Source organism: Perognathus longimembris, chromosome 28 (assembly GCF_023159225.1).
Source record: "Perognathus longimembris pacificus isolate PPM17 chromosome 28, ASM2315922v1, whole genome shotgun sequence".
Classification (NCBI taxonomy): domain Eukaryota; kingdom Metazoa; phylum Chordata; class Mammalia; order Rodentia; family Heteromyidae; genus Perognathus; species Perognathus longimembris.
Window position 1 is genome coordinate 88,182,255 of NC_063188.1, and position 18,729 is coordinate 88,200,983.

At 36.3% G+C, this 18,729-nt stretch overlaps 1 protein-coding gene across 3 annotated transcripts in view; it reads right to left on the reverse strand.

The window, feature by feature from the left end:
- The window catches only part of Sytl5 (synaptotagmin like 5), a 181,826-nt gene that overhangs the window by 61,712 nt on the left and 101,385 nt on the right, over window positions 1–18,729 (reverse strand). For all 3 annotated transcript variants that reach the window (XM_048336560.1, XM_048336559.1, XM_048336561.1), the window contains exon 4: window positions 10,856–11,065. In XM_048336560.1, coding sequence (XP_048192517.1) covers window positions 10,856–11,065 — 210 coding nt within the window. The remainder of the gene's footprint in view (window positions 1–10,855; window positions 11,066–18,729) is intronic.

The following is an 18,729-nucleotide window of genomic DNA, read 5'->3' on the forward strand; positions in this document are numbered from 1 at the left end:
ACTTGCAGGTATACAACAAGGATGTTAACAACCACAAAAGTCATCCATTAGTCAAAACATATTTCTAACCACATGTAATTTCAATGGTTAGTTCAGGTCTGTGTGATGGGAGTAAACAGTTAATGTTGGACTGTAGTGGAAAATGAGGTTGAAAGAAAGGATTGGGTTATGTAATGAAAATCTTTGAATGCCATTCTCAGGAGCTGAAACGTCCTTCTGGAGGCAATGGAGAACTTAAAGTTCCAATTAGATGATATAATCTTGGAAAAGCATATGAAAAAGGGAAAAACCAGGAGCAAGAAGGCCAATTAGGATGTTACTAAAGTAGATAGAATAGGAAATGATGAAGAGATAAATCAGGTTTCCACTGTGATGAGGGATGAAAAAAAGTTACAGATACTTCAGTCACTAAGGATCAGAAGTAGCAAGGACTTCTGCTAAGTTTGTAATGGTGTCTGAGGAAAAGCAACTAAAGGTCAAATAAAAGATTTCTGGTCCCAGAGTATTATAGCCCCAAGACTTTAGCAACTGTATTGTTCTAATAAGTTAACAAGTAGATCCCCTAAATAAAAATTACTCAGAAAAGTATGTTAACCTTATTCCACACAGCAATTGAAAGTTTGTTTCTGAATACAGTACACAAAACCAAGTAATATATGAAACATAGTTCAACTAATGGGAAAGAAGTTAAAAATATTAACCTTCGAGAAAGCATAAATAAAGATAAGGGCATAGTGCATACATCTCATAAAATATGATATAGAATGTTCCACATCTATGATTTAACCTACCGAACCAAAACATTGAATAGGTTAAATTATTTTGAGGTACACCTCCAGTAATCTACAGACTTCCAAGTCACTGTTTATGTTGGAAATCCAGGTGGTAATTGTGGCGATCTAAATTCTAAAGATGTCCTTACAAGATTACTATCAATCAAACACAGATCTAGACATCAGAGTATACAGACAGAATTAAGTTACTAATTAGCTGACCTTAAAATAACAAGTTTATCCTGCCTTATTCAAATGGGCCCAAAGTAATCAATCACATGAACCTTTAAAAACAGAGGGAAGAAGGGTAAGAACGTCAAGACACTGCAAAAAAGGACGTCGGATTGCGAGAACAGACATGACATGCTGAAAAAACTGAGACGTAGAGATTTAGAGTCAAAGAGCAGAGACAGAAGTTTCTAGAAGTTAAAGGCAACTCTAAATGAAAACCCATAAGAAAATGGAGATCTCATTTCTACATACATAAGGAACTGGATCAGGTCTATAAGAATGAGTTTGGAAATCCATTTTTTCCAACTCACACAGCTAACACCTTGCTTTCAGCCTTGTGGAACCTGGAGCAGAGAAAAAGAGCAAGCCAATCTAGGTCCCCAAGTTGTCAAATTATGAGATAACTTTGCATTGTTTTAAGTTGCTAGGTTACAATCATTTGTTAAGATGGTACTAGAAAATAACTATGATTAAACACAGAAATGTATTGGCTTTAATATTTAATCAGAAAAGACTTCTGCTAGTAAGAAGATTTGTAAGAAGATAAATAAGAGAGATTTACAAGTACAATGAAGCTCTATGGTCCAAATTTACTCCACCTCTATTTTGTACAACTCACACATTATTAATTCACAATTTTAAATGATTTTAAAATGTCAAAATTATATTTTATGACATGAAAATCATGAGATTCAAATTCAATGTTCACAAGAGAAATTTTATTGTTATTATTGTTGTTATCATCATCATCATCATCATCATCATCATCATCATCATCTGGGTTGGAGTAGTTTGTTTGGAAGCAGTTTCAAGTATGAGAAGAGAAAGTCTGACAATTTAAGTCCACATGCCACAGAGAAATGGGCCTCCGTATCAACTATGCCTCATATACCTAGAACTGCCAACACTTAAATAAGATTATACCAGAATTGTTTACTGTGTGTGTGTGTGTGGTTGTGTGTGTTCACACATGTGCACTTGCCAGTCCTGGGCCTTGAGCTCAGAGGTTGTGTGCTATCCAGCTTTTCTGCTCAAGCAGCTCCACTACTGGCTTTTGGAGATAAAGAGTCTCGGGGATTTTACTGCCCAGACTAGCTTTGCACTGTGATCCTCAGATATCAACCTTCTAAATAGCTAGGATTACAGGCATGAACCACTAGCACCTGGCCATATTTCAGTTATCTTTTATATATTTTAATAATCATTAGAATTCACCAAAAATATCAGACTCTTCCTACTTTAAAAAGACAAAAATAGCTAAATGGACACAGCAGTTTTTGGTGTCTTAATGTGACTAGAATATAAGATCAGCTCCTTAAAATCACATGAGATGTATTTTATTTTTTATTTTCTTTCATGTCTCTTAGTTTCGGGGTCTTTCAGGGCTCAGTTGGGTGCCTTGTGTTAGATGCCAACCATCTGAGCAAACATAATGCTCTGGAGTTTCATTGATCTCATTAAGATAGCAAACTGAACAAATTGGCTGTGTCAAGATTTCTTTCATTTTGTTTCTACAGAATTAATTTTAAACCTAGACGTACAGCAGCAGCCAACTGGTTGGAATCTGAAGGTTGGAGAAAATTTCAGGGAGGGCTCAGCTCATTTTAACAGGTAGCCTCCTTTCCTCCACCAGGCTTTGCTGTAATCAGTTCAGTGCTTCAGAAACAAAATCTCTTTACTTTTACCCAGTCCAAGGCAAATGACAGTAAAGGTTGTTCTTCCAACTGATTAGAGAATGAGTCACTTTCTGACTCATCTCATCTCTTTAGAGGTCAGGGTGGGAATTTCAATTTTATGGTCTATTAAACATGGAGACAGCCCAGTGGGGCTGTAACATTCTCTTATAACAAACAAAGGGCGTTTGCTGCCAATAAAATATCATTCATGCTTCCTTTTTGGGAAACATTCCATGAATAACAAACACCATTTTTCAATACTAACAGATAGTTTCAGTCTCTGAAAGCATACACACTAGTAGCTGTAATATTAGAAAGGTAATGTTCTCTGACTTTCAGCCTAAAAAGTGAGCACGGATTTAAATATTAAATACCTATTCCAGTTGTTGAAGAAGGATATAACTATAGATAAATTACATGGAGGCATAAGAATCACATAATGAAAGCTGTTTCCCTAAAGGGTTGGGGCTTTAAATTCAAATCCTAGTATATCATAAAACCCCAAAAGAAGAAAGCTCTTTTCTCCTTCAGATATTTCATTGCATTGAAACAGAATTTCTTTTATGAATGAAACAATAATGTAATTAACTCATCTTCCTCCTTAGACCAGGAAAGAATTGAAGACAGTCCATGTTTTATTCAACTTTGTATCTTTAGTGCCTTGTATATCAATAGCTTATCAACAAATGGGTAGGAGGGATGTATGAACTGGGTAATGGATAGATCATTTAGATAGTTGAATAGTTAAGTTTATTGAATTATTGTTTCATCAATAAAATAACTATAATTTATTCCAAAGTTCTGCACTAATTCATTAACATGTTCCAAGAAACGTATGTAATTTTCCATTTGTTATTATTTATTCTTGTATCACCTGACAATAATTTGTCTTGTATATTTTTCTGTGATGGCTAGAAATTTACTTTGTGGGCAAATATATTTAGAATGGCTCATTTGTTTTAAGTTTCATGTATCAGAGAGAAGAAAATTATATCTGTTCCATATTTGTTTCATTTATTCAAGCCTAAAATACTTTAACTAGGAGCCATTCATTCACATCTATTCATCATTTCATTTTGTTAATCTATTGATCCATGTATTCATTGAATACATAGTCATTGGGTACCTTCTTTTAGGTATATTTAGGATTTTATCAGCGAACAATATAGACAAAACTCCTGCCTTCAGACTCATGAAGCTTATATTCCAGTAAAAGAAGAAAATTAATAAATAAGATAAATAAGTTATATACATGCTATATATCTTATTATATATTTACCTTATATATTATATACTAATATAACATATATTATAAATAATATACCCATATGTATTTGTATTATATATTTATCTTATTATATATAGCATATAAATAGCATATATATACACACACACACACATATATATATATAGCATATATAGCCTATAAGATCTAAGAAATAAATCACAGGAAGGGGTTGTATTAGTTTCGGTAATGTAGCTTCTAGAAAACATTTCCAAATCCAATTTAGCATATTAAAAAGCTAGTTTCTTATTAGTATAACCTTCAGGGAATCTGAGAAGACTTAGGAAGAACTCAGTAAAGTAGACCTTCAGTTACCATCCATTTTCACTAGTAAGGCAATTGATGGTAAAAATACAAGCTCCTTGGGTATTGTGTTTAAAAGTATTCTTTAATCATTACAAATAGCATTTACAAGTTAAAGACACCATTCTTCCCATATTGGAGCTTAGGCTCCTTGGAACTTAAATTTAAGGGCTTTTTTTCAGTCAGTCCCTATCTACAGTTGTGCCAATGTGAATGAGATCCCAAAGTATAAAGAAGAGAACAAACAGAAGCAGAACAAAAATAGAAAAGAATGAATACTAAGAATCAAAGAAAATTGTATTGTATAAAAATTGGGTAAATAGTTATTGAGATATTCACTATGAGATCTGAGTCTCTACAAATGGAACATCAGTTGTTTCATTTCATTTTCTTCTTTTGTATCCTAAAACATCAAATATCAACTTGACATAGTCTTGTGGGAAAAAGCTGAAGAAATCAAACTTTGATATCGCATCTGGAATGGTGGTGCACACTTATAATTTATTTACTCAGGAGGATCATGAGTTTGAGGCCAGTATGCTCTATATAGAAAGAATCTTTTTCAAAATCAAAAAAAGACTACAGATGCAGCTCAAGGTCTTGGGTTGATCCTTAGCAGTACACACACACAAACAGATAAAATTCCAGTCAACTAATATATATTCATATATTGTTTTTATTTCCACTATCTATATAATAGAAAACCAGTTGTCTTTCTTACCTAACAGGTCTGCTATGAGATGCTAAAGGACTATTCCCTAGGAATTATGCATAATGTTAAACAGAAACAGATCAGCTCTGTGAGGATTGAGATCCCAGTTCTGAAATTTGTTCAGTTTCTAATTTGATTAATATAATTATGAATATATTCTCTATCGATAAATATTTAAGGTATAATTGATCTTTATAATTTTTATAAGTTTTGACAGTCAGTCAAAAACTATCAGGATTATGGGAGGGAAGCATAGGCAAAAACTAGAGAAATAACTAAAATATAAACAGTTTGAAAAGGACTCACTCAACTATTGAACCAAAATTCCTCTACTTTAAAATAATTGTAAATAATCTGTTGAAGAAAGTATAAGAGAGGAATGAGAACATCAGTAGAGATGCAACATAAAATGAAAATTCTAAAACTGAAAACAAAACAACTGAATTTAAGGAATAAATTGATGGATTTAACAGCAAATTGGAAATATCCAAAGACAGGATTCATAGATTGAAAATAGGCAAAACTGTCTGTGCAAATTGAACTTCAGACACATAAAAAGATAAAAATATAGAAAGGAGCCCAAGACATTCAATATGACTGACAGGTATTTGGAAGGCAGCTATGCTCACCACTATACCACCAACGCACTAACACGTATTTGGGATAGGAGAATAAAAGAGATAATAGAAGAGACATTTTTTAAAGAAATTATCACATGGGGGCTGGGAATATGCCTAGTGGTAAAGTATTTGCCTCGTATACATGAGGCCCTGGGTTCGATTCCTCGGCACCAAATAAACAGAAAAAGTTGGAAGTGGTGCTGTGGCTCAAGTGGCAGAGTGCTAGCCTTGAACAAAGAGAAGCCAGGGACAGTACTCAGGCCCTGAGTTCAAGCCCCAGGACTGGCAAAAAACCAAACAGAAAAGAAATTGTCACATAGGACAAAAGACATTAAGGCACAGACAAAAGGTGTTTTAGAAACATCAAGACGAAGAAATACAAAGAAAACCCAAGGAGGCATGCTGTAAAAACTGTTAAAAACCCAGTAGAGGGCTGGGAATATGGCCTAGTGGCAAGAGTGCTCGCCCCGCATGCATGAAGCCCTGGGTTGGATTCCCCAGCACCACATATATAGAAAACGGCCAGAAGTGGTGCTGTGGCTCAAGTGTCAGAGCAAAAAGAAGCCAGGGACAATGCTCAGGCCCTGAATTCAAGCCCCAGGACTGGCAACAAATAAATAAATAAATAAATGCTTATAGGAAGTGAATGAATGAATAAATAAATAATCTTTAAAAAAAACCAGTAGAAATGGAGAAATAGCAAAAAGAAAAAAAAGATAAGACCTTTGAAGAAGTAACAGAGCACTGGTATCTGATATCATAACAGAAATATTAGGAAGCTGAAGTAAATAGAACAGCAACCTACTAAATGTTATTAACTTCCCACCTAATATATAATAATCAATGAAATTTGTATAAAAGAATACAGGGGTTCGACATGAGGGACAAGGTAACAAACAGTATAAGAAATGTATCCAATGCCTAACGTATGAAACTGTAACCTCTCTGTACATCAGTTTGATAATAAAAATTTGAAAAAAAAAAGAATACAGGGGTTCTCCATAATATTAAAAATAGAGCTACCATACTATGCAGAAATCCCCCTGAAATCCCCCTGCCCGGCATGTGTCCAAAGGAAATGAAATCAGTATATCAAAGAGATCTCTGAACACACTGCAGCACATTCACTAGAGCTAAGAAATGGAATTCGCCTATGTATACACAAGTTAGTGAATACAAAAAGTGTGGTCCACATACATAATGGAATACTATTTATATATAAAGACAATGAAATCCTGTCATTCACGACATAGAAGAAACTGGAGCTCATAATGTGAAATAAATCAGTCACAGGAAGACAGGTACTGCATGTTTTGTCTTATGTGGAATCTTAAAAGGCCAATGTCACAATTGAGAGTGAAATGGTAGTTGTGGTGGTTGGGAAGAGTCCTGAGGAGAGGGGAGGGGGAAAGATTGATCACGGATAGTTGATAAACCAGGTGCCAGTGGCTCAGGCCTGTAATCCTAGCTACTCAAGAGGTTGAGATCTGAAGATCACACTTAAAAACCAGCCTAGAAGGAGACTATTAGCCACAATTAACCATCAGAGAACTGGAAGTGCTGTGGCTCAAAGTGGTGTAGCACTAGTCTTGAGTGAAAAAGCTCAGGGATAGCATTGTAGGTACTGAGTTCAAGCCTCATGACTGCCCCCCCCCCCCCAAAAAGGCAATTGATAAGTAACAGTTTGGTAGGAACAAGAAGCTCTGTAGAACTGTTATCTAGCATAGACAACAATAGTGTACTACATATTTTTCAATGTTACAGGATTTTGAGGATTTTCACTATAAGGAATGAGTAAGTATTCAAGGAGGTAGTATGTTCAAAATGATTTAAACATTTTACAATACATACATGTATTGAAACATTACATAATACCCAATCTATTATGATTTTAAATATCATTTAAATTAAATTAATTTTTAAAACGCTGAACACAATAATATATGAAAATGTTTGAGAACGGAGTAAAATAAAACTGTAGTAAGAAAAAAATCTTGAGCGTATTCATTACTAGTAGAACTACACCTAAAGAAATACTATCAAGATGAATTTTATACATTAATTTCTTTGCTAAATAGCAAAAGAGGTATTACATAAGCTAAAAATTAAGAAAAGTGAGGGAAGGAGTAGGTTGGGATGGGTGGGTGAGTATTGAAAGGGGTGACTGATAAACATGTGCAGTTTTCACTCCATTCTACAACTACTTTAATATAAAACATTTTAAAAAGCAAATACTAAAGGGTACTCCTGAGGTGGAAGAAAAAATATCCAAATGGAAGCATACAAGTATAGCAGTGTATATAGACCATGAAAAGAATTTCTATGTCGTAAACTTAAACATATGAAGCAAAAGTAGTCAGAATTAGGTGTATAAGTAAAAAGTCCAGTTATTCTTGAAAGAAGTCAGCATATCTCTCAATATCTGAGTGAATATTTAAATTAAAAATCAACAAAGAATAAAAGATTTCTACAACATAAGAAACAAAAATCATTTAGTAGCTACTAAAACAATCAGTGTCTAACTTGCATTTAAAATACAGAAATCAGTCCCTATACAGAAATCAATTCAAGGTGGATTATAAATGTAAAGGTAAAATAGGACAAGTGCAGATTGCATAGGAGATTATTTTATGACTTAGGTGTCACACTGTTCTTAACAATATAAAGGAAAAATCCCATTAATGATACAGGAAGATATAAACAAATTAAACTACTAAATGTATTTCTGTTCATCAAACGACACCATTAAGAGAGTTAAAAGCCAAATCAGAAGGTGAGGGATGATACTTGCAACATAGGGAACCAACACAACTTATATTTTAAATAAATAAAATCTTTCAAATAAGTAAAAGGTTGCCATGAACCTCATATGTCAATGATTTTATCAATGTTCAAGGATGTTTGCTAATGGGGGGGAAGAACATATTAAAATGAAATTTGTTTAAATGGACCAAGAATTGAAGATAATTGCTTAGGTAAATCAAAGTAATGTATCCAAAGTAAGTAATACAATTAATTAATTGATTGATTAATAGGTAAAATAAATAAATTCATTTATTCTGAGCTGCTAGTTCAATCCAGTGTCAAAACATAGCATGAATTTTCCTATTTAGGGTCACCTTTATGAAGTAATATAGGAAAATTATCTTGTTAAGTAATGCAATCACAAAATATAGAAGCTTTCAACAGAATGGTGGTCTTCATTCACAGGAATCAGATAAAGGAAGGTCAGTCCTATAATCACACTATGCAGTTTTCTTCCCAAGACAATCTTTTAACACCAGTAACAGGAAGGGAAAAGAGATACCACACAAAGGAGTGATTTAAATACCCTCCATGTCAACCACAGGAAAAGATCAATATCAAGCTCCCCTGAGGCAAGGTAACTTTCAGTGGAGAGGAAACAGGGATCCTTGGAAGAAAAAGACATGCTGATTGATTCAAGGGAGCTTTCTGGAGAATGGGCATTTTGTAGGCCCAACGAGTAGTGGAGACCAAATTATTCTTAGACAATATACTTAGAAAACAATCTTGATCTATATCCAAGTTAGTAGAGTGAAATCCAAGCCCACTACCCCCAGCTAAATAGAGTGTAGAACAAAGTTCTCACCCTTGGCCCTTTCTCAGAGACAGGTAGGTTTGAAGGCAATTCAGGAAACATTTTAGCTTTGCTCCTCAGCTGATGTACAGAGCAGGTTGGTACACCAAATGTGTAAAAAGTCTCAAGGAAACTGCCTGTGCATTCAGACAAGCCACATGGAATAAAAAGTTACTTAAAGAGAAGAAAGCTCATAGGTGGCTTTCAAATAAAGGACCTTGTTTATGAGGCTTCCCATTTTACTATTTTTCATAGTTGTTTGGTAGCATTGTACTCTCTCTCTCTTTCTCTCTGTGACACACACACACACACACACACACACACACACACACACACACGCAGGACCCAAGCCTATAGTTAGATTGTTCTTTTAACTTTAATCTCTATCCCTACATTTTTTTTTCAAATTTTTATTATCAAACTGATATACAGAGAGGTTACAGTTTCATACGTTAGGCATTGGATACATTTCTTGTACTGTTTGTTACCCTGTCCCTCATACCCCCCTCCCTCTGCCCCCATACCCTTTTCCCCCCTGAGGTGTTCAGTTCACTTTCACCAAACAGTTTTGCAAGTATTGCTTTTGTAGTTGTTTGTCTTTTTTTACCCTGTGTCTCTCAATTTTGATATTCCCTTTCAATTTCCTACTTCTAATACCAGTAAACACGGTTTCCAATATACTCAGATAAGATTACAGAGATAGTGTAGGTACAACCACTGGAAGGTGATACAAGAACACCATCAATAATAGAAGCTACAGAAACAGATGGGACGTTGAAAGTAGTTAGAACTGTGATGTAACAATCGTTTCTGCAACATGGAGTTCATTTCACTTAGCATCATCTTATGTGTTCATAAGGGTATAGCTATTGGGCTCTTGTGATGCTCTGCTATAACTTGCCTAAACCTGTGCTAATTATTCCCAATAAGGGAGACCCTAGAGTCCATGTTTCTTTGGGTCTGGCTCACTTCACTTAGCATAATTTTTTTCCAAGTCCTTCCATTTCCTTACAAATGGGGCAATGTCATTCTTTCTGATAGAGGCATAAAATTCCATTGTGTATATGTACCACATTTTCCTGATCCATTCGTCTACTGAGGGGCATCTGGGTTGGTTCCAGATTCTCGCTATGACAAATGGTGCTGCGATGAACACTGTTGTGCTGGTGGCATTACTGTGATTTTGTTTGTGGTCTTTAGGATAAATACCCAAAAGTGGGGCTGCTGGGTCATAGGGGAGCTCTATATTTAGCCTTCTGAGGAATCTCCATACTGCTTGCCAGAGTGGCTGAACCAGTTTACATTCCCACCAACAATGAAGTAGGGTTCCCTTTTGGCTACATCCCCTCCAACAATAGCCCCCTCATCAAGTGGGCTAAAGACTTACAAAGAGACTTCTCTGATGAGGAAATGAGAATGGCCAAGAGACATATGAAAAAGTGCTCTACATCACTGGCCATAAAAGAAATGCAAATCAAAACAACATTGAGATTCCATCTCACCCCAGTAAGAATGTCATATATCAAGAAAACTAACAATATCCCTACATTTTAAATTTAAAAAAATTAAATACTTTAAAACACGCTTTCCTGTTTTCCCCATTCTAATCCCTTCAGTCATCGAATTGAAATTCTCCAGGAAAAATGGAAAAACTCACGCGACTTTGGCACAGATAGTGCACTTCCAGCTGCCATCCAATCCCACTACCCGACACTCACTGCACACCCTAAGGGAGCAGGCCTGGCATGGGTCTCCGCGGTCAAAGATTAGACCCAGGTTCCTTTGACAGTGAACACACACTCTGCTGGTTTCCTGCTGAGTTTTTCCACTTCTCCGTTTTGCTTCTAAGAGCTCATTTTTCAGCTTCCTGGAATGAGAAAAAAAAATCACTCAATAAACAGAGGAGCAGAGTTATCTATACTTACAAAATGTTCCCATTTTGAAAGAATATTTGATTTTTTTTTGTTTTTTCTTTTTTGGTACTGGGGATCGAACCCAGGACGTTGCACTTGCTAGGCAAGCACTTTGCCACTGAGCTATATCCCAGCCCAAGAATATTTGAAGCAAGGAATCAGGACCAAATTTTTTTTTGAAATAGAATTTCTCCCAACACCATCAACAATCCTTTGATCTGAGCAGTGGAAAAATAGGTTTGTGTTTTATTTTTGACATCCTCCACTAGCACTATTTTCCTATTAGTATTTACTTAATGCATCTTTGATAACATAACCCGGGAGCACCGGTGCAGCATGCAAAGTACCAAGTTTTCTACCTTCCTAGATATACTACTACATGAAGTAACTGTGCCTAGAATCATTGGTGTTTCCCTTAAGTGATTCCATGAAGTTTGCCCCTACAAGTAAATTGCCTAGCATTTCAGAAAATGTAAACACTTCTGCTTTGCAGTTGAAAATTTCCAGCAATTTCAATTCGCCTATGAGCTTTGCTGTCAGACATGATTATGTTTCAGTCCAGGTTTTACCACTTAAGCCATACCTCCAGCATGGCTTTTTCCTGGTTATATTTGGAGATGGTGTGTCTCAAACTTTTTGCTTGGCTAGGCTGGGTTGGAACCCCAAATCCCCTCATTTTAGCCTCTTGAGTAGTTAGGATTGCAGGCATGAGCCACCAGTGTCTGACTTTTATGGTTGTTTTTAAGATTAAGTAAGATGTGAACTAAATAAATGCTAGGTTCAATGTCCATTTTTTTTTTACTATTTAATATAGAACCTATTTACTACTTTTAATAACTTGCTGCTCCAAGTACAGTCCCTGTTGCCACAGCATCAGAATTGTCTGGAACCTTGTTAGGGATGCAGAATATCTGCCCTTACCTGCTACCCACTTGATCACAATCTGCTTTTTGAAACTCGGCATTTTAAACAAAATATCTATGTGATTAGAATTTGAGAAGTACTATTTTGGAATATTTCTTCTCGAGTTATACTTTCTAAAGCAATATGTTGGAATGGGTGATCAGGAAAAATTTTTAAATGACTAATTCCCAGGTCTCATGCCCAAAGATTCTGATGTCATTGGTTTGGGATGTGGCTGAGACAGTGGTACTTTTAAAGCTTTTCTATTTAGTCTAATGCAGTGCTGGATTTGGGAAACACTGTTATAAAAGTTGAATTTATTCTTACTTAAATATTTTAGACATGTTATTGATGTCCAATCCCTTCTTCAACACAGATGGCTCTGTTGTAGTAAAGAAGATTCCAGAGTCACTTCACATATTTCATATCATGCCCATTCTACGCTTGTGTACTAAGCTTCTGTCCAACTCAATCAGATTAACATATTCCCAAGGGCAGAAATGATAGTTTAGCTTCTTGTACATACTACTAAGGATCCAATACAGGTTTGGCTAGAAAGCCCATTTGCTTCTGTCTGTCAATCTGTCTTTGTCTTTTTGTCATTCTGTCAGTCTGTCAATCTATTATTCTTCCTATCTATATATCAGTCAGGCTGCCTTTCTCTCGTTCTCTGTAGATGTTTTTGTCTGTTTTTCTGTATGTCTTTGTATCTTTCTTTCCTTCTCTTTTCTTCTGGATTTCTGTCTCACTTGTCCATCTGTCCTATCTGTCTTTATTTCTTCCTTTTGTCTACTTTTCTATTTTTTCATTTCTTTCTGTATTATGTCTATCTTTCTGTCAAACTGTCTGTCATTCTGCTTATCTTTCGGTTTGTCTATTTTTATGCCAGTCTTTTTTATATGTTTTTCTGTCTCTCGATTTTTCCATAATTTTGCCTCTGTACTTTGCACTTGACTTCCTTCCTTCCTTCCTTCCTTCCTTCCTTCCTTCCTTCCTTCCTTCCTTCCTTCCTTCCTTCCTTCCTTCCTTCTTTCTTTCTTTCTTTCTTTCTTTCTTTCTTTCTTTCTTTCTTTCTTTCTTTCTTTCTTTCTTTCTTTCTTTCTCTCTCTCTCTTTCTATCTTTGTCTTTCTGTTAATCAGAAAGAAAGAAGGTAGGACAGAAAGAAAGACAGAAAAAAAGAAAGGAAGAAGGGAATGATAGAGAAAGAGAGAAAGAAAAAGAAAAAGGACTGACACCGAGACAGAAAAACAGACAATGACACAGTACTTGCTCTCTCTCACAAACAAACCATTAATATAAGCTAGAAATGCCTCTAGTTTGAAATAACAGGCTTAACAACTGGATTTCTTTTATTCCACACAAGAAACTCTGAGTTGCAAACTAAGATCATTAAAGACTCAGTGTCCTTTCATCCTAATGCATCTCTAAACTCAAAATGTGGTTTATCATCATCTTTGTCTTCTTCCACTTCATCCTCAGAGAGGAGGATGAAGGAGAAGATGACCAATAGAAAACACTGATGGATTCCAACTTAAAAAAATTTTTTTCTCCAGTCCCTGGGAGCAAGTTTGCAGTCTTCTCCCCCTCTGTGCTCAGTCACCCCGTTCTTGAGGTCTCTTTTTCTCAACACCATGGTTCTCAACTTATTTGGGGGGTGGATACCTTGCTGAGAACAAAACAGGAAAAGAATCTCCACACACCTGTTCTAAACTCAGTTTTACCCGTCTCAACAAGAACTATATGGAATCAACGCTGCCTCCACCTGCTCTGTGGGAAACAAGAAGCCTCCGGTTCCTTGGCTCTGTTGACGCCCAGGCCCTGTGTAGTACTGCATAGATTCTAGCTTTTCTCCTCCTTTCTCTGTATATTGGGCTCAGAGATTACACTATGTCTACATGAATACAGACAGCATCACCAACATGTATCTGTCTATTTTCTCTTGTTAAAAAAAAAAGAAAAAAATCTTTAAAAAAAGGGGGTTATAGAAGGTCAGCAAAGGGTGGGTTTGAGATGTTTGGGTGGGTAAGTGGGCATTTTGACAACATGGTTTCTCCTTTGGCATGTGTAATTGTGATGTTTAACCGACATCCTTGCAGTTTAAGATGATACTTTTAAAATAGAATTATCTCCTAATGATGACTTGAGCCCTGCCACTACGGGAGAATCAGCAGACCCTGTAGGATCTTATTCGCAATTGACATTCTCTATTGTAATTTTGTTCATTTATTTAAAAATTTTCTTTTGTTTTCACTGGAAAGGAAACATAATGCTCAGTTTTAAACATTAAAAGTGTACAAGTTGCTTTGTTACAATAAAACTAAATGTGTACACAAAAAAATGTGGTTTATCAGTCTAACACAAAATGACGAGGCAGCTCCAGCCTAACCTCCTTTACTTAAAGAAGGAAGGATGAAGTGTGAGGGATGCTGTGAGGAGGGCATAAGCTGCATTTGTGTAGTTCTTCTGTCTGTAAGTTGAAAAACAAAAGCTAACCTATCAGTCTTCTCATCAGAGTTCTTAGGTTTCCTTGACTAGACAGTCACATCATTTTCACCAGCTGTAAGAGACTGAGAAGGTGACACTTCACTCTTTCTAATAGAACGAGGCAAAAAGGGGGTTGAGGAATGACTCAGTTTTTGAGGGATTCTTCTTACATAGCATAAATTCTGTACCAGGCTGCAGGCCCTCCTTCTTGCAGGCAATCACATTTCATGGCTCACTTGACAATATTATCACTTGCCGCCGCCTCCTCCTCCTCCTCCTCCTCCTCCTCCTCCTCCTCCTCCTCCTCCTCCTCCTCCTCCTCCTCCTCCTCCTCCTCCTCCTCCTCCTCCTTCTCCTCCTCCTCCTCTTCCTCCTCCTCCTCCTTCTCCTCCTCCTTTTCCTCTTCCTCCTCCTCCTCCTCCTCCTCCTCCTCCTTTTCCTCCTCCTCCTCCTCCTCCCTTCTCCCCCCTCCTCCTTTTCCTCTTCCCTCCTCCTCCTCCTTTACTTGAGCTAGAACACAGGGTCTCATGCTCTCACTTGGCTTTCTTGGAGATAGATGGTTAGTGTTCTACCACTGAGCATGTTGCTGGAAATAGAGACATATAGGATTTTTTTGACCAGGCTGTATTAGCACCCCAATCCTCCAGGTTGTAGCCTTCTGAGTATCTAGGATTATAAATGTGAGCCCTTACTTCCCAGTTCCACTCCTTCTTAATGGTCACAATCTACCATCGTCTTAGTCTTAGTCATTTTCCCCATCTTTTGAATATTTTCACATAATTTTTTCCTTTTGTGATAGGCAGAATAATGGTCATCCAAAAACACAGTGCTTGAAAATGTCAGATATACTAGTTAAAATCTGGAGATGGGGAGGTTATCTTGAATTATCCTGTGGGGGGGGGCAATGTAATCACAAGTGTATGTTAAGGATGAGACAGAGAAAGATTTGATATAGACAGAAGAGGAGAGGTATGCAGAGGAGAAAGCAATATGACCATAGAATCCAAAACTGAGGTGATATGCCCACAGTCCAAGAATGCCAGGAACCACCAAGAGTTAGAAAGTCAAAGACCAGATTCTTAGAGCCTCTGGAGAGCATGTGCTCCTCCAAGTATTATTGATACTTATTTTACACTTCTGATCTCTAGAGAAGTCAAAATTTGCCTTGCCCGAAGCTACTTCGTTTGTGGTAATTTGATACTAGCACAGAAAACATTCCCACCCTTTGGCATCATTTCTTGGTAATTATAACATTCTCAGGTAAAACACATTCAACTTCCTGAGTTGTTTTGTTGGCCTGTTCATCTTGATCTTCTTCATTCCTTTCTATCCATATTCATCATCCAAGCTCAAGGGTAAACCTTGGAACTTGTCATCTCTAAAAATTATGTTTTTTTCTTCTTATTTATTGTCAAAGTGATGTACAGAGAGGTTACAGTTTCATATATTAGGCATTGGATACATTTCTTTTATTGTCATGAATTCAAGTATTGTACTTTCTGAGAACTAGATTATTTTTTCCTGTCTCATTTGCTGAAAAACCACACTGAAATAGTTTTCAGTTGTCACTAACCCATAACTTCCTCACATCTATCAGGTGAAAATGTGCGTTTTTAGTATCCTTACATTTTTTTAACTCCTAATTCATTCTCCATAGAATACTTATGTTATTAGATAGTGTTTATTTACAAGTATTTCTAGTAATGTGCTGTTCCTCTGCTTAAAACTCTGAATTTTTTATATCTTGGTGCTTATTTTTGTTCAAGAGTTTATTTTTTGAGATAGGCTATCTGTTTATACCTCAGGCTGAATTCACTGAGTTCTCCTGAGTCAGCTTACTAGAATTCTGAGATAACAGGCATGTGCCAAAATAACATATAGAAATCTGCCCAATGTAGCCCCTTGCTGTCTACTGCTTCCTCTGGTCACTTTCCATCTACTCACCATATCTAAGCAACATGGGTCTATTTTAAGTTTCCTAAATAACCAAGTTCTTCCCCAATACAAGACCTACTTTCATGCTCCTTCCTCAGTTGGGAAGGCCTTCTCTCATAAGCACTGTTTTCACAAGCACTGTAATCATTAGTATTTCTTTGCATCACTTACTACATTTTTAGTTGTTGCTTGTTACTGGCTTCCTTTGTCTGTCACATTCTTCTTTGATCTTTGAGTTTATATAGAGCACAGACCACAGAAAGGAAGATTATAGACATAGATATAAAGGGAGAATGGATATCTGTTTTGTACAGCTTTATACTTTTTAGCACATGACTCAGTGCCCGAACACAATAGATATGACTGAATAAAACAAAGTCTAAACAAAAGCAAGTGAACAACAGAGGGAAAGAGAGAAGAAAGTGGGGAGGTAGAAAAGGAAACCAAGGAAGGAAGGAAGGAAGGAAGGAAGGAAGGAAGGAAGGAAGGAAGGAAGGAAGGAAGGAAGGAAGGAAGGAAGGAAGGAAGGGAAGGAGGGAGGGAGGGAGGGAAGGAGGGAGGGAGAAGGAAGGAAGGAAGGAAGGAAGGAAGGAAGGAAGGAAGGAAGGAAGGAAGGAAGGAAGGAAGGAAAGGAGGGAAGCTGCTGGCCTAACTGTGCTGAATACTATCACTGCACATTCTAGTTAACCTCTTTGGGTCCCAGTAACTCTAATTTCAAAATAAATATAATAACTCTTTTCCCAGCTTCTTTCAAGAAAGTTTGTGCAATCTGCTAAAATGTATTGGTGTGCTTTGTGAGTTATAGTGGCTTTTATAATATGAATTAATTATATTTAAAAAATTGAGAACCAAGCACCAGGGACTCATGCCTGACATTCTATCTACTCAGACTGAGATCTGGAGTATTGTGTTTTGTTGGCATAAAACCAGTACAGGCAGAAAAGTCTATGAGGATCCAACTCCAGCTAACCAACAAAATGCTGGACTGGAGACATTGCTCATGTTGTAGAGCGTCAGCCATGCCAAGTGAAGACTTGATGCCCTTGAAGGGTACATAAAAGGAGAACAATGTATAATGTTGGCATTGTTAATAACATAAAAAGTAACGTTGACTAAAATTCAGATAAAATACTTCAAAAATTATGCACTCAAAAACTTACAGAATGTTCTCAGTTCCTGTCTAATGGTTTCCTAAGAATAAAATTTTAAAAGTTGACTAAAATTTAGACCAAATATACTTCAAAAATTATATACTCAAAAGTAACAGAATGTTCTCAGTTCCTTTCTAGTGATTTCCACAGCTTTTTTGTCTTTTTTTTATTCAGAAAGCAAGAATATTTGGAATCCTCAAAATATTAAAAATTTGAATCATTCCTGTTAGTACTTCTTATCAAAAGAAAAAAAAAGTGTATGGGAAGTAGGTGAAAATACTGTAACAGAGACAAAAGTAACCCAATCTCAATGCTAAAATCTGGTCAAAGACATGAAAGGGAAAAAAGCAAAAGCAAAACAGTTGCTGAAGAAATTTAATTCATCAATACCATGCCTTATTTGGACTGATTCAAGGTACTCTTGAAATTTCAAGTATCAGTTTACTCTATTTTTTTGCTATAAAGAAGCATTCACATTAATATATAAAGTGATGAACTATACATAATTGAAATATGAAAGATCAAAGAAATAGACTATCTTGATTATGGTTATACGTTGAAATACTCACTTCTCTATATTATGGTGATAAATTGAATTCCTGTTTCTCCTGTCCCATCATCAAAACAGCTCAATGTGTTAAAAGAGGACTTGGTTTTATCATCCATTAGACACATTCCTTTCAGATCAGGAATTGCTATCATTAAAATTCCAGCCACATTTATATGCCACCATTTTTCCTTTTGTTGCTCAACTAGGCCACATTGTACTGAACACTACTTTTCACCAAATAAGCTCGAAATTTGTTCTACCCACGCAATTAGCTGCCTGGAAGAGGAAGTCATGAATAAACAATTTATAAAGCATCCTCGTTTCCTTGATGCTTTTAAACAAACGTCATGGAGTAGAGCATACATCAAGACCCAAGGGTAAATAATGAGCAAGTGAGGATTATGTAAAAGCACAGACCATAGAACTCTGATGGCAGATAGCCTGGGTTCAAATTGCTATGCAATTTATTTTTCTGAGATCTTAAAACCATTACTTAACCTCTGTTTCTCAAGACTTAAGGAGATTTACCATCTCTGTCTCAAAATACATTGTCTATACAGCAACCTCACAGACTTGTTGGGAGCATTAAATAGG